Source organism: Oncorhynchus masou, chromosome 23, assembly GCF_036934945.1.
Source record: "Oncorhynchus masou masou isolate Uvic2021 chromosome 23, UVic_Omas_1.1, whole genome shotgun sequence".
Taxonomy (NCBI): domain Eukaryota; kingdom Metazoa; phylum Chordata; class Actinopteri; order Salmoniformes; family Salmonidae; genus Oncorhynchus; species Oncorhynchus masou.
Genome location: NC_088234.1, coordinates 51,438,699 through 51,455,474, shown reverse-complemented (window position 1 = coordinate 51,455,474; position 16,776 = coordinate 51,438,699). Strand labels below are relative to the sequence as shown.

The window sequence follows — 16,776 nt, the reverse complement described above, 5'->3', positions numbered from 1 at the left end:
CTAGATCTCTGGTTTGGGGCATTGGTAAAAGAAACAGCCCCACCAGAGGACACAGGCAATAGGCTACCTTCTGAGCTTAGAGTCACGTCACAACCAGAGCCCGTCTGTACTAACAGGGGTATCCCAGAAACCTTGGCTCCTGCCGAGGGTGGGGAACTCAGTGACATGTCAAACCTCTCACAAGCTCGTCATCGTGACTTTGTTAATCACTCAACTGAGGTATAGAGTACCCACCATATTTAAAAGAGACTGAGAAAAGAGGTGAAGTGGAGACTTCAGCAGAGTAGTTGACGGGCTCACTTTGCCCTGGCTAAGAGGGAAGAAGAGAGATGGGAAAGGTGAAAGGTTGAGGTCACCGTCTCACCTGTGTTAGCTTTGTCCTGGGGTTCTGGGTGTGCAGGCAGGGTGGCGGTGCCATCGGGGTAGGCAGCAGGTTTGACCAGCAGCTCGTGTCTCACTGGGCCACGAGGCATGGTGGACGACTGGATGTAAGGGCCGACAGCCGCCACACGAGACGGACCCTGCTGCTGCTGACCCACCGGACCATCAGAGGGCAGCTAGAGGAGGCAAGAGAGACGTAGGGAGAGGATGAATGGGAGAGAGTTAGACAGTACAGAGTGAGATGAACACACAGATCAAGCTGGTTATGAGTGGGGGAGCATCAGTGGAAAATAATAACAGGTTCACTCACAGATGTACATAAACAGTGAAAAGTACAGCGCAAAGACCAAAATAATATATTTCTTATGCATCTCTCTCAGCTTAGTAGTAGACTAGACAGTTACTATAACTTCCATTTGCCACTAGTCCAAAATACAGTGGTTGACGTTATGGATGAAAATATGATAAAAGCTCATTTAAAGTTCACTCCTTTTCACTTTATTCTTCACCCGATTTACTTAACCAAACACCTCTTAATTTATTACGTGTACTTTACTGAATTTATACTTGGGATATCGCTTTTCAACAGTAAAACTTTATTTTTTAAATACATAAATATATATATTTAATCGCTGGAGGAAATCTTTAAGGGAGATAAACAATGTTGAAAAATACTCCACAACTACCCCACATAAAGCCTGATCAAGTCTAACGCTAAAACATTTGGACCAAACCAGCTCGCTTTACTCTCTAACACGGCCAGAGCCTTTATCTGAAAGTTCTTCTGTTTCGGAAAAAATAACTTTAGCAGCTGTGTGAAACAAGGCCTTTACGCAACAGAGCAGATTAAATAAGTCAAGCCGTGCCCTTTAAAAACAGATCAAATCAACTGCACTCCGTTACTGGAAACAAAATGGGGGGGGGGGGGGTAAATCCTACGCCTGTTGCTGCTCTGCCAAGTCATGCAGAAGAGATCAGCGCGTGTCTATGTCAGGTTCGGCTCTGTCATCAGTTACTGTACCTGCGGATGAGTGTCTTTAGTAGCCCTCTCCTTACCAGGGAAGCCATTCTTGAGAAACAAAAACACAAAAGGCAACAGCAGTTTGAACACACTGGTAGCCAATCCCCATACAAGTACATAAGTCACTATTGATCAATTCCTCCCATATGTTTACACAGAGCAAGGCAAGGTGATTCTAGGCTGGTATCTCTCAGGCTAGCCTTTCCAGACCAGTGTGGTTGAAACATGCCTGCCGGGTGACATCATCGTGATTCCAGGGAGACTGTCACTAAACCACCTCCTCAGCGAGTCCTGCTCTACTCAGCCTTCAGCTCCTCGGCTTCCACATGTTACACCTTCACCTCTTCAGCCGTCTCCATTCTTCATCTTAGCTCTTCCCTTCGTCAAACGAGAGAGGTAGACTTCTTCAATATTGGACGAAATCCTTTTTCCATTTGTGACGTGTGGTTTTCATTTATATAAAAGGATTAAGTATGGATATTAAAGGAAGGATTCATTCCACGACTTTATTATTAATTCAGTGAGTTTTAGCGCTGCAGATTGGAGCAGGATCTTGTGGTATAGAATGCCTTTTGTTTAGTAGACACTTTCATTTGCTCATAAACAGCTGATACACAGCATTGCACGTTATGGCATTCTCTCTGCAAATATATTAACCAGGGAACATTGTGATCACAGTGGTAAACACACATTAAACGGAAATTTACAACATTTTCAAATTCCTATTAATCATCTCCAGCAACACCCCCAACATCAACATAAGTGAAAGTGGCTGGTGTCTATGTTTGAGGTCAAAAGGAAACAGGTAGATAAGTGTTTCCGATGACACCATACGGCGACACTTACGACGATCTGGTGGGCATCATGTGACTTTAACCAACTATGAGTCGTCAAAGCTTAGTAGCAGGTAGCCTAGTGGTTAGAGCGTTGGGCCAGTAACCGAAAGGTTGCTGGATCAAATCCCTGAGCCGACGAGGTAAAAATATGTTGTTCTGCCCCTGAATAAGGCAGTTAATCCACTGTTCCCCAGTAGGCCGTCATCGTAAATGAGAATTTGTTCTTAACTGACTTGCCTAGTTAAATGAAAGGTTTAAAAAAAAAATGTTTAAGTAGTTGGTTAAAAATCACATGATTACACTCCAGATGTTAAAAGTGTTTTGTGATGACATCATCCGGAAACAATTATAATTTAAATGTATCATCTGATGAGCATCTTTTTGATAAAAAAAAAAATAGAAACCTGCCATTTTCACATAATATGTTGATGTTGGGGTGGTGCTGGAGATGAATATGAAGTAGAAGAATGTTGGATATGTCCCATTAAAATGATAAAACTTGGATTAGTAAGCATAAAGTTACTTAAATGGAGAGATGCATCTCAACTCCCCACATTAAGTTAGTTTCAAAATGAAAGAAAAGGGTGTCAGAATCAATAAGACCACCGAATCACCAGGGATTGTCTATTCGTTGAGGTTTGGTTTTTCTATTAAAATACCTCTGATCGAGAAAATATTTTGCAGACCACGTGTAACGTGAAACGATAATAAATCATAAATCATTCAGTAACAGTTTCAGTGCCAGAGCAAATCCTCCACAACCTCAACCACTCGAGTTTCCATTTTAAACACTCCTCACCCATAAATGTTGTTCTTGTCCACTTATAGCTACAGCACATCTCACATGTCCTGACAATTTCCTCACAAAATCTTTCAAAGAGAGAACCCGAATATTTTTACATAGATTATGAAAGTGCCATGGAAACCACAGAAGTCAAAAACAACTCAGAGGAAGAGTGGTAGAGGGATATCAGGCAGTGATGTCAGAGCTCAGGCCTGAAACCATCTCCTCTGGAATTCCTGTCTGCCTGCCTGTGCTCTAGTCTCCACTCCTTTCCTGGAGTTGTTTTGCCAAGCTGGGCTGAAGAGAGGGAGTGTTGAGTGTAAACTGAGATAGCAAATCAACTCTGACATCAACTCCTTCAATCCTGATCTTTGGGAGCCACCAGGTGTGCAGGCTTTTGCTCCAGACAGGTACTAAAATAACTGAATCAAGTGTTATAGTAGTGGGCTGGGGGGGGGGAAATCTCCCCACTCTGTGAGTCCCAGGGACCAGGATTGAAGAACGCTAAATAGACAGAGATAGAACAAGTGAACTGTGGAAGGAGAGATCAGAGGGTATTTCAGTCCTGTGAGACAGTGATTTGTTTGTCAGTGCAGAAAGGCAGTGAGAGACAGGGTTGAGGAGTCTTACTTTTTTGATAGGGGCCGGCTCTGAGGGCCAGGGCATCTGTGGCTTTCAAAGGTAAACAGAGATACAGTGTGTTTATACTCTCCAGCCCATAGGGGGCGCTCAGGTTATCACTTTTGATTGGGTATGCTTCACTATGTAAATATTTACATTTCTTTGACCAAGTCTTGAGATGTCAAAATAAGTGTTCTGAATCCGTATGTGTGTATGTGTGTGTGTGTGTGTGTGTGTACACTCACCGGCAGGTTCTCTTTCTGCTGCAGAGCGGCCTTCTTCTTCCAGAGACGGTCTCGGAGCTCACTGACACGTTTGTCCATAGAGGCCACCTCCAGGTTGCGCTTGTTCAGACTGTCTCTCTGATGCTGCAGCTTGGCGTTCTGCTCCTGGTTCAGTTTGTTACGCAGCTAGAAGGGACAAGAGACGACATGCCAGACAGCTGAGCTAGGATGGAGGACAGGGTAGAGGACATATGAGGCTTTGAACTAGTTGTTCTGACGGCTCAGTTGATTAGTTAGGTCACGGTAGTAGGAATATTTAAGGGTTTGAGTCCCACACGAGCCACATGCTAAACGTATGTGATTTGAAAATACAGACATGGGTCAAATTGTACGCATATGTAAAATACTTTCAAACAATTGAGTTTTCCAGGTACAATGGAATTGTCAATAGTCCCAAAAGTGCAAACTCGAAGAAAACACACCTGCAGCTCCTTGTAGAGGTGGTCCAGCTCAGCCACAGAGCTCTGGTTGTCTTTGAAGCCATCCATCTTGCCATTCTTGAGCATCTCCAGCTGTCTGTTGAGCTCTTCAACCTTGGACACAGCCACCACCAGCTCCCTCTGCTTCTGTTGGAACAGACCATTCATCTGCTCCATCTCCTCCACTACACAGAGAGAGAGAGAGAGAGACGGAGAAAGATAAAGATACACAGGTTAGAACCAATCAATGAGTCAGTCATCCAACACAAATCCGCCAATCAATTAGTCAGTCATCCAACACAAATCCGCCAATCAATTAGTCAGTCTTCCAACACAAATCCGCCAATCAATTAGTCAGTCATCCAACACAAATCCTCCAATCAATTAATCAGTCATCCAACACAAATCCGCCAATCAGTCAGTCATCCAACACAAATCCTCCAATCAATTAGTCAGTCATCCAACACAAATCCGCCAATCAATTAGTCAGTCATCCAACACAAATCCGCCAATCAATTAGTCAGTCATCCAACACAAATCCGCCAATCAATTAGTCAGTCATCCAACAAATCCGCCAATCAATTAGTCAGTCATCCAACACAAATCCGCCAATCAATTAGTCAGTCATCCAACACAAATCCGCCAATCAATTAGTCAGTCATCCAACACAAATCCGCCAATCAATTAGTCAGTCAACCAACACAAATCCGCCAATCAATTAGTCAGTCATCCAACACAAATCCGCCAATCAATTAGTCAGTCATCCAACACAAATCCGCCAATCAATTAGTCAGTCATCCAACACAAATCCGCCAATCAATTAGTCAGTCATCCAACACAAATCCGCCAATCAATTAGTCAGTCATCCAACACAAATCCGCCAATCAATTAGTCAGTCAACCAACACAAATCCGCCAATCAATTAGTCAGTCATCCAACACAAATCCACCAATCAATTAGTCAGTCATCCAACACAAATCCACCAATCAATTCACCACTCACTCAATCAATCGACCGAACAACCAATTCCTTTCCCTTTCATTGCAACACTGCGCTCACCCAGCTTGCCGTTGCTGAGGCGTTTCTGCTCCACGTGGCCCTTGAGGGCCCGGACCTTCTTGAGCCTGGTCTCCTGGTTCTCCACGTTCTCCCTGAGACGCCGCAGCTTCTCCTGGTCCGATGCCTGCTGCTGCTGCTGCCTCTCCTCCTGCTGCTGCCTCTCCTCCTGCTGCTTCAGGTAGTGCAGGCGCTGTTCCTAACGAGGGAGAGGGGTAGGGGAGAAAGAAGATGGGATGGTTACGGAGCCCTGCTTGCTTCAGAAACCACCACTGCACAGAGTGAATAACTATAATTTCATAGACTGCTTAATGGATCATTTTAACTGCTCATTTTAATAGGCCAATGGGGTACAACTTCTGTACGTCAATTGTGATTAGTCTGAAATGTCTATGAAGTTTTTCTCATTGAATGTGCTTTTGGCATGCTATCCTGTGAAGCATTCAGTCCAAACGAGCTCCAATGCCATACAACACTCCTTCCGCAGCCTCCAACTGCTCTTAAACGCTAGTAAAACAAAATGCATGCTTTTCAACCGTTCACTGCCTGCACCTGCACGCCTGACTAGCATCACCACCCTGGATGGTTCCGACCTTGAATATGTGGACATCTATAAGTACCTAGGTGTCTGGCTAGACTGTAAACTCTCCTTCCAGACTCATATCAAACATCTCCAATCGAAAATCAAATCTAGAGTCGGCTTTCTATTCCGCAACAAAGCCTCCTTCACTCACGCCGCCAAACTTACCCTAGTAAAACTGACTATCCTACCGATCCTCGACTTCGGCGATGTCATCTACAAAATAGCTTCCAACACTCTACTCAGCAAACTGGATGCAGTTTATCACAGTGCCATCCGTTTTGTCACTAAAGCACCTTATACCACCCACCACTGCGACCTGTATGCTCTAGTCGGCTGGCCCTCGCTTCAGGTTATCTACAAGTTCATGCTAGGTAAAGCTCCACCTTATCTCAGTTCACTGGTCACGATGGCAACACCCACCCGTAGCATGCGCTCCAGCAGGTGTATCTCACTGATCATCCCTAAAGCCAACACCTCATTTGGCCGCCTTTCGTTCCAGTTCTCTGCTGCCTGTGACTGGAACGAATTGCAAAAATCACTGAAGTTGGAGACTTTTATCTCCCTCACCAACTTCAAACATCTGAGCAGCTAACCGATCGCTGCAGCTGTACATAGTCTATTGGTAAATAGCCCACCCATTTTTACCTACCTCATCCCCATACTGTTTTTATTTATTTACTTTTCTGCTCTTTTGCACATCAGTATCTCTAACTGTACATGACCATCTGATCATTTATCACTCCAGTGTTAACTGCAAAATTGTAATTATTTGCCTACCTCCTCATGCCTTTTGCACACAATGTATATAGACCCTTTTTTTCTACTGTGTTATTGACTTGTTTATTGTTTACTCCATGTGTAACTCTGTGTTGTCTGTTCACACTGCTATGCTTTATCTTGGCCAGGTCGCAGTTGCAAATGAGAACTTGTTCTCAACTAGCCTACCTGGTTAAATAAAGGTGAAAAAAATAAAAAATATCATTAGTTAGAACTGAACATGTGACAAACCGAATATCACTGCGGTAAGAAAGTCGAACAATGATCTACTCGTTGCGCCATAAACGTGATAGGAATCTCCTAAAATAGTGCCTTTATTAAGCTCCCTTACAGGTGAACTGTGGTGATGGGACGGCATGTTTATAAGGCTACTCTCTCAGGGCTACACTCCGAAGCCTGTTGTGCTATCCTCTGGCTTCCCCTGACAAACACAGTTACGATGAGCACAGACAGGCAGGCAGCACAGGTGGGCACGCAGCGCGGAACCGACTGTGTTGATCCAAGCAAAGGTGGACAGTAAAAAAAAAAAACTTCTCAGCCAGAGACTAAGGAAGAGAGAGAGAGAGCAGACAGGTCTCACTTGAAACAAGAGCATTGATCTCCATGAAACTTGAGCATTGATAAATAAGTGTAAGCAAAAAATATACCAGCAGGAACAGACTATTGTTCATGATGCCTCAGCAGCTACAGACCCCTTGAGGGAAAGAAACCCATCAGATCAACCAAACTGTAATGTGTCAGCTTATTGCCCTCATCCAGCCAATACATCTTCTGTATCTGAAAAAGTCCTTTGTTTGAGCCATGGATACAGTGATTGATGACCAGAATCTCATGTTAATGAGATGGGGAAAACACAACTCAAAGGCTTACTGCACTACATCCTACAATAATGTTCTGTGATGACATGGCCCTTTCTGGGTAAAGATCATGGCTTCTCACTCTCTCCAACACCCAGGTTCTGTTATCTCATGTCGTAAATTCCTGGCAGAGACTATCTCCCCCTTTTCATGGTGTATGGAGAGAGAGCTCAACAGTAGAACAAAGGAACTCCCGCCAAATTCTACTATATTACAGAATTTGAGACTGCAATAATATCCATATTTTGGAGAAAGTGTAAACGGTCAGTGGAGAAGCCAGCTATGACCCGGTCTGTTTTGTTTCATGTTTGTGACCTCATGAAAGACAACACAGTCACATTACCCTAACTATGTTTATATAGGTGCCTCCATTATGAGGTTTGCATCTAATTATTGTATGAAATGAATGAGTAAAGATTAAACTATTTGTGAAATTATGTAATCTGATGTTACACCTTTAATATGAAAGAATTGTAATTCCCTTTAAAGTTTAAATAAGTCATTGACCCGCCCCCGTGAGCACAGACATGAACAGGCATCATAGAACCACCTTTTCTATTGTTACGAATAAAATCCTCTTCAGACCACGCGTACCTCGGTGTAAACTGCGGTGGCACAGGTTTGAGTACCAAGACTGAGCAAACCCACAGCGTGTTCTGTGGGTTGCGAATGGTTTAGACTTCCTAACCATACCACGTGGAACATTGGCTACACGGCTGGAAATGGTTCAATTCAAGACTATCGATCCCAACAGAATAAGAGCAAATCTTAGATATTAATTACTAGTCTGCAGCTAGAAATTCTGGAAACCTGGCATGCGAAGACCGACAACCGCCGAAACATCTATTCTAAGAGAACATTTCTGATGGTACTCTGAAGTAACCATTCTAACCACGAAAGACTTTGATCTTCAGGGAAAGACAGACGAACTCTCCAGCAGACAGATTCCAACAGAAAACATCACGACACATGGGCATAAATATATATATATTGTTTGCAAATATTCCCGAATGAGTGAGCGTTCATGTGCAAAGGATTAGCATTTAAATGAATATAATTATAGTAGTATAGTGTGTAGTGATCCCTCTGGTCTTTCCCGCTCTTGCTCAGTCCACACCCATTTCCCTTTGTCCACCAAGCCGTCATATCGGCTTAGCCCACTAGGCAATCTTCCATATCATTTGTTAGTAACAGATCTGTTTGTTTGTTTATGCATTTCTGTGATTATTTAGTTAGTTACTAAATAAATGTTTAAGCCAATTGGTGTATGGATGATTTATAGTAAAGGCTGGGTTTGTGCAGATAACCAACAATTTACGTTTGGAATGAAACTGACGTAAATAATAATTCATTAATAAGAAGACTAATTGATAAGATATTAAAATATCTGAAGAGTTATATTAGGAAAATTGTAACTTTGTAATCTGTAGATTTTCCTTGGTGCCCCGACTTCCTAGTTAATTACATTTACATGAATAGTTTAATCACGTAATAATAATTACAGATAATTTATTTGATAAAATAACAGCCTTCACTTTTAATGATGCCAAAGACACAACAGTTCTTACATGTGCCACAATTCATCTACACAACTATCTCTTATTTTCCACCTCATGTGTGTAGTGCCGAGCGATTAGTGCTCTTTGAGGCCTGTTCATTTTCGGTTTGATTATTAAAAAATAAATCACAGTTTTCAATTGTGGTTTTGGAGAAAATTCTGGTGTTTTATTGCAAATATGCAGACGGAGTTGAAAAGAGAACACACAGAAGGCTGTTGTATAAAACACCTCTCCGCATAACATCTTCAAGCGCAACCATGGCATCCGTGACAGCGAGGGAGAAGCGTCCATCCATGTATACTGGTAAGAGAGTCTAGCTATCTACATATTCAGATATCACACGTTTCTAATTCTGTCAGAAAGTCATTTTCATTTAAAGTTAAAGTGTACTGTTCGCTAGCTAACGTTACGTGTATAATTTCTGTAGTAATATTATTTGTATCTCAGAGCCATTTGCATCGCTAGTTAACCTCTCTAGGGTATGTGGGACGCTAACGTCCCACCTGACCAACATCCAGTGAAAGCGCAGGGCGCCAAATTCAAACAGAAATATCATAATTAAAATTCCTCATACATGTATATACACCATTTTAAAGACAAACTTTTTAATCCCATTGTCCGATTTCAAAAAGGCTTTACAACAAAAGCATACCATGCGATTATGTTAGGTCTGCACCTAGACACAAAAAAACACAGCAATTTTTCCAGCCAAAGAGAGGAGTCACAAAAAGCAGAAATAGAAATAAAATGTATCACTAACCTTTGATGATCTTCATCAGATGGCACTCATAGGACTTCATTTTACACAATACATGTATGTTTTCTTCAATAAAGTTCATATTTATATCCAAAAATCTCTGTTTACATTGGCGCGTTATTATGCTTTGCCTCCAAAACATTCAGTGAAAGTGCATAGAGGTACGTCAATTTACAGAAATACTCATCATAAATGTTGATGAAAATACAACTGCTATGCATGGAATTAAAGATATACTTCTACTTAATGCAACCGCTGATTTCAAAAAAGCTTTATGGAAAAAGCACACTATGGAATAATCTGAGTACAGCGCTCAGAGACCAAAACAAGCAATGCAGATACCCACCATGTTATGGAGTCAACAAAAGTATTATAAATATTCACTTACCTTTGATGATCTTCATCAGAATGCACTCCCAGGAATCCCAATTCCACAATAAATGTTGGTTTGGTTCGATAAAGTCCAGCATATGTCCAAATACCTCCTCTTTGTTCACGCATTTAGTACAGTAATCCAAATACGCAGGCACTATGTCCAGACAAAGTCAAAAAAGTTATATTACAGTTTATAGAAACATGTCAAACGATGTATATAATCACTCTTTAGGATGTTTTTATCATAAATCTTCGATAATGTTTCAACCGGAGAATTCCTTTGTCTCTGGAAATGAAAGGGAACGGAGCGAACTCTCACGGGCGCACACATGACTGAGCACATGGCCTTCTGGCAGAACCATGACTCAATCAGCTCTCATGGATAGGCTAAGACTTGAAAACGGACAAACCTCAGATTTCCCACTTCCTGGTTGGATTTTTTCTCAGGTTTTTGCCTGCCATATGAGTTATGTTATACGCACAGACATCATTCAACGTTTTAGAAACTGAGTGTTTTATATCCAAATCTACTAATATTATGCATATCCTAGCATCTGGGCCTGAGTAGCAGGCAGTTTACTCTGGGCACGCTTTTCATCAGGACGTGAAAATATTGCCCCCTACCCCAAAGAAGTTAACATTGAAACTGGTTGGTTAGTTACCTACACATTCATGTAGGGTAGTAACAAAAAAGACTCCACTATGCAAGTAACTATTTCATTAGAATGTCACTGCGACAATTGTCAATTGACGTAGCTGGTAAATTCGCTCTGGCTAACTACCCCGATTTCAGAGCACTCGTCTGTGTGCCAGAGTGCAGAATAATTTACGAACCCTCAACACCCGTTAAATATGTCTGGTGTCAGTAAACGTTGGCAAAAAAGCATAATTCAATAGCTCTGCTAGGGCGAGTAAAATGGTTAGAGTGAGCTGTTCTCTCATTTGTGTCTGGAAGTAGCTAGCAAGCTACCCTACATTAGTCAGTCAGTTAGACTGGGTACATGACTGCTGCTGTTAGGTCAGAACACTCGGCTCAACCCCACTCCTCGGCCAGAGCATCCAGCATGTACTCTGATTGCTCCGAGAGCGATTTATGAACGAACAATCTGACAATGCTCTGAGTTTACCAATGGCCAGAGCACTCTCTGGCACTCCAGGTCACATTTACCAACACACCCGTAGTATAAGCCAGCCTTTAGTCTTGAAATCTTTGGTTGTTTCGTACATAGCCTCACAAGTAAATCCTTAAAAGAAATGGGTGGGGCTAAAGCTTAAGATGGTGTGAGTGTTGGGCCAGTAACCGAAAGTTTGCTGGATCGAATCCCCGAACGGACAAGGTAAAAATCTGTCGTTCTGCCTTTGAACAAGGCAGTAAACCCACTGTTCATCAGTAGGCCGTCATTCCAAAAAAGAATTTGTTTTTAACTGACTTGCCTAGTTAAATAAAAAGGTTACAACGATGCTGAATGGGTGTAGACAAAGAACTCTCTCCTGTAGGTACCAAAACATTCAAGGGCCATTTTCTTAAAAGTGAGGTTACAAGTTAAACAACTTTCAAAGCAGAATTACTTCTCCATTGTTCCTCTACTTTTACCCAATGTAAAAAACACAATTTCAAATGTTGCTACATAAGACCGAATCGAGCCGGTCAGTCACATATTACATTTGCTTTATTTGAGGGCTATTATTTAATTCCAAGTCATCTCTATAGAGCTGCTGCCTATGCTGTCTGACAAAGTCACTATTTGTGTAGTTCTTCAAAGTAAATACGGCATACTTTCATGACTGCTGAATATTAACTAACAATCACAATTTTCAGGTTGCGATACCTCGCGAAGCAACCGTGAGCTCTGTATATCACCTCACGATCATGCATTCTTCTCTCTTCTGTAGCAGTTGTAATAGAAACACAGACCGGGCAAGTAGATACACATTGGTCATTGCACACTGAACAAAAATATAAACATAAAATGTAAAGTATTTGTCCCCTGTTTTATGTGCTGAAACAAAAGATCTCAAAAATGTTCAATTTGCACAAAAAGAGCATTTCTCTAAACTTGTGGACAAATTTGTTAACATCCCTGTTAGTGAGCATTTCTGTTTTTGCCAAGATCCTCCATCCACCTGACAGGTGTGGCATATCAAGAAGCTGATTAAACATGATCATTACACAGGTGCACCTTGTACTGGGGGACAATAAAAGGCCACTCTAAAATTTGCAGTTTTGTCACACAACACAGTGCCAGATGTCTCAAGTTCAGGGAAAGTGCAATTGGCATGCTGGCTTTAGGAATGTCCACCATAGTTGCTGCCAGAGAATTGAATGCTAATTTCTTTACTATAAGCCGCCTCCAACGTCATTTTAGAGAATTTGGCAGAACGTCCAACAGGCCTCACAACGCCAGATCGATCACGTGCATGGCGTTGGTTTACAGATATCAACGATGTGAACAGAGTGCCCTATTGTGGCGGTGGGGTTATGGTATGGGCAGGCATAAGTTAAGGACAACGAACACAATTGCATTTTATCAATAGCAATTTGAGCCCACAGAGATATTGTAACGAGATCCTGAGGCCCATTGTCGTGCCAGTCATCCTCCGCCATCACCTTTAGCATGATAATGCAAGGCCCCATGTCGCAAGGATATGTGCACAATTCCTGGAAGCTGAAAATGTCACAGTTATTCCATGGCCTGCAAAATCACCAGATATGTCAACCATTGACCATGTTTGGGATACTCTAGATCAGCGTGTACGACAGCGTGTTCCAGTTCCCGCCAATATCCAGCAACTTCGCACAGCCATTGAAAAGGAGTGGGACAACATTCCACAGGCCACAATCAACAACATGCAAAGGAGATGTGTCGCATTGCATGAGGCAAATGGTGGTCTAACACCAGATACTGAATGGTTTTCTGACCCACGCCACTACCTATTTGCGGTATCTGTGACTAACAGATGCATCTGTATTCCCAGTCATGTGAAATCCACAGATTAGGGCCTAATACATTTATTTCAATCGACTGATTTCCTTATATAAACTGTAACTCAGTCAAATCTTTGAAATTGTTGCATTTATATTTTTGTTCAGTATAGTTAATTACCACGTTTTATGCACTAAACTATATAGAATAATGGCCCGTTGGAAACTACAACTCCCTACTACATCGCACAGTTCAGGCTGGATCTGATTGATTTCTAGAGAAACTGCGTGATGTTCGCATTGACCTCGTGGAAGAAAAACATACAAAACGGAAATCAAATAATTGAACCAACGTCAGTCAATTAGTTGTTTAAAAAACAAAAAATAACCGATATTTCGGTTAATTGCTCAGCACTACCTGTGTTTCCTCTCCTGTGTATTACCTTCACCCTTAAGTCACCCGCTTAAGACCACTACATCAACAGGGTTCTCTTTCTATTCCATAAAATATTTTTTTCTCCCCGATAACTCACCTTCTGTGCTCCTTGCCTCCCCTTTTCGCCATCGCTTTGCCCTCGCCTTTAATCTTCCTCTCTCTCATCCCCCCTCGTCTGTTTTCCATCCTCTCCATTTATTTCCATCACTTTACCTGCACTCTTTCATCTTCCTCTCACTTTCTCTCGCTCTTAGCAACTCCCTCTCGCTTTCATCCCACCCCCTCTTTCCCTCACTTTCTTTCTTCCTCCATGTCTCATCTCCTCCTTTCCACTGCCCCCACCTCCATCTTTCTACCCTCCCTCCCTTGTTACCTTGGAGGCGAGGAGATGTTGCTGTGCGTCTATCTGCTGCTGCTGTCTGGCAGCCATCTCCTGCAGCTCAGCCAAAGTCATGTCCATCCGTGGGGCCGACACCTGAGCAGGGTACAACAAGGAGAGACGGTCAGCCACACACAGAAAAAGAGCTGGCAAAGTAAGACACACATACATATTGTACATATACAAACACATCATCTCTCACTCCAAGGCAAATGTTGTGTGTTCTGCATCTGTGTCAAGACAGGCCTGAAGCTATGTAGGACAAGCACAGTCTCTGCATGTGGGTAAATAGCACACACTCGTGTTCAAATATGGGGACGTTTTTTGCTTCATTGGTGACACAGGAGTAACTGAACTCGTTTTTCCCCTCTCCTTCTCTTCGGAAGCTTTAGATGTTACACATTTAAAAGTTCACTAATACGAAGAGCAGCAGAGAAAATGGGAAAACAACAATTCAGAGGGAAAGTTAATGTTTGATGAATTGACTAATCCAATGACTCATAGGACAGGAAAAGTAGAGGGGGTTCAGCAATCAGCAGTGTAGCAACTATACTACACAGGGACTGAATGAAAAACTGGGCTTCAAAAGGCGAGCGGACGTTTGTCTAAAGACACTGGTTTCTGAACTCACCCCGTTCTCCATCCGTCTATCCCAGGTGCTCTTCACTCCGTTCCTCTTGGAGTCTGATCCTCGTGAGCCACCTGAAACATACATCCAAAACCTCAGCAAAAACAGTCAGAGAAGGTTAAAGCATAAAAAGTTGTCCTGACTAACATTAAAAGCCACCAAGCCTGTTAGGAAACTATGAGAAACTCACGCAAAGTTTTCATTGGAACTAAAGCTGATATGAGTGAAGCAAACGTCTCTCGCTCTCGCCCTTATATACACCACACACTGACACACCACATACAGTAGACACACACGTTCTGCAATAGGCTCCTTCGGCTGGAGGGGAGGAGTCACAAGCAGGTTACACAAACACAGACGGGCTAGCGTTAGCGATGAGCTAAGCCACTCAGCCAGCACAAAGACATCAGTGTCACCCAGAGACCGGTCATAATCCCAGGATTTACTACAGTACCCTGGGTCTCTGAGGGGCTGATCATTGACTGTGTGTGTATTTGTGTCTGTGTGTTGAGGGTGTCTTAGGGAGCCAGTGGAACTGATTTCATCCCTCGAGCACCGGCCCGTGACCAAGCAACTTACATAATAGTTTTGGACAAAATCTGCTACAAACATTGGCTAGGCCTGGGGGACTACTCAGGGGCACAATAACATGCTAGGCTAACTCTGAATGAATAATTAGCCTATAAGGTAATGCTATGACAAATGAACTGAATAGCCTACTTAGCTAACTTAATAGTGATGGGGAGAACTGTTTTGATAGCTACATATCGCAATATTTTTGGACAATATTATATTAATACATCGATTTGTAAAAACACCACATAACTAAACCCTTGAATGAGTAGGTATTATTTTATATAATCATGTAGTAACCAAAAAAGTGTTAAACAAAAATCTAAAACAGATTCTTCAAAGTAGCCACCCTTTGCCTCGATGCCAAGTGTGCAAAGCTGTCATCAAGCCAAAGGGTGGCTACTTTGAAGAATCTAAAATATATTTTTATTTGTTTAACACTTCTTTTGGTTACTACATGATTCCATGTGTTATTTCAGAGTTTTGATGCCTTCACTATTATTCTATAATGTAGAAAGTAGTAAAGATAAAGAAAAACCCTTGAATGAGTAGGTATGTATGTACACACACTTATTTGAATTCCGTTTTGTATGTTTTTCTTTCGTGAGGTCAATGCACACAGTCTCTCTCTCTCTCTCTCTCTCTCTCTCTCTCTCTCTCTCTCTCTCTCTCTCTCTCTCTCTCTCTCTCTCTCTCTCTCTCTCTCTCTCTCTCTCTCTCTCTCTCTCTCTCTCTCTCTCTCTCTCTCTCTCTCTCTCTCTCTCTCTCTCTCTCTCTCTCTCTCTCTCTCTCTCTCTCTCTCTCTCTCTCTCTCTCTCTCTCTCTCTCTCTCTCTCTCTCTCTCTCTCTCTCTCTCTCTCTCTCTCTCTCTCTCTCTCTCTCTCTCTCTCTCTCTCTCTCTCATATATATATAGGAGCTTAAAAATCCTGAGACAATTGTGTACCATTCAGAGGGTGCATGGGCAAGACAAAATATTTAAGTGCCTTTGAACGGGGTATGGTAATAGTTGCCAGGTGCACTGGTTGAGTGTGTCAAGAACTGCAAAACTGCTGGGTTTTCCATGCTCAACAGTTTCCTGTGTGCATCAATAAATGGTCCACCACCAAAGGACATCCAGCCAACTTGACACAACTGTGGGAAGCATTGGGGTCAACATGGGCCAGCATCCCTGTGGATTGCTTTTGACCCTTTGTAGTGTCCATGCCCTGATGAATTGAGGCTGTTGAGGGCAAAAGGGGGTGCAGCTCAAAATTAGGAAGGTATTTCTAATGTTTTGTACACCCATTGTGTGTGTGTGTGTGTGTGTGTGTGTGTGTGTGTGTGTGTCTTTGCAGCAGACACATAGTGAGCAATATGTTTGGAACATCAAATTGCAATATCGAATCGCAATACATATAGCATTGTGAGAATCACAGTAAATATCGTATCAGCACCTAACTTTTGTGATAATATCGTAGTGTGAGGTCCCTGGGAATTCCTAGCACTATAACTTGATATCATCTGTATAGTTAGCTAGCAAAGCAAGC

The 16,776-nt window shown here is 42.4% G+C and overlaps 1 protein-coding gene across 5 annotated transcripts in view; it reads right to left on the bottom strand.

Moving 5' to 3' along the window:
• The window catches only part of tp53bp2a (tumor protein p53 binding protein, 2a), a 51,683-nt gene that overhangs the window by 12,946 nt on the left and 21,961 nt on the right, over window positions 1-16,776 (bottom strand). Inside the window, exons 1-9 of one of the 5 annotated variants that reach the window (XM_064932461.1) lie at window positions 14,867-14,913; window positions 14,680-14,750; window positions 14,043-14,144; window positions 5,406-5,601; window positions 4,350-4,531; window positions 3,889-4,053; window positions 3,653-3,694; window positions 1,403-1,450; window positions 365-557 (exon numbers count right to left, since the gene is read on the bottom strand). In XM_064932461.1, coding sequence (XP_064788533.1) covers window positions 365-557; window positions 1,403-1,450; window positions 3,653-3,694; window positions 3,889-4,053; window positions 4,350-4,531; window positions 5,406-5,601; window positions 14,043-14,144; window positions 14,680-14,750; window positions 14,867-14,879 — 1,012 coding nt within the window. In that variant the 5' untranslated portion in view covers window positions 14,880-14,913. Of the gene's footprint in view, window positions 1-364; window positions 558-1,402; window positions 1,451-3,652; window positions 3,695-3,888; window positions 4,054-4,349; window positions 4,532-5,405; window positions 5,602-14,042; window positions 14,145-14,679; window positions 14,751-14,866; window positions 14,914-16,776 lie in introns of those variants that run through there. The other 4 variants (XM_064932456.1, XM_064932458.1, XM_064932459.1 and 1 more) reach the window with 4 other exon arrangements.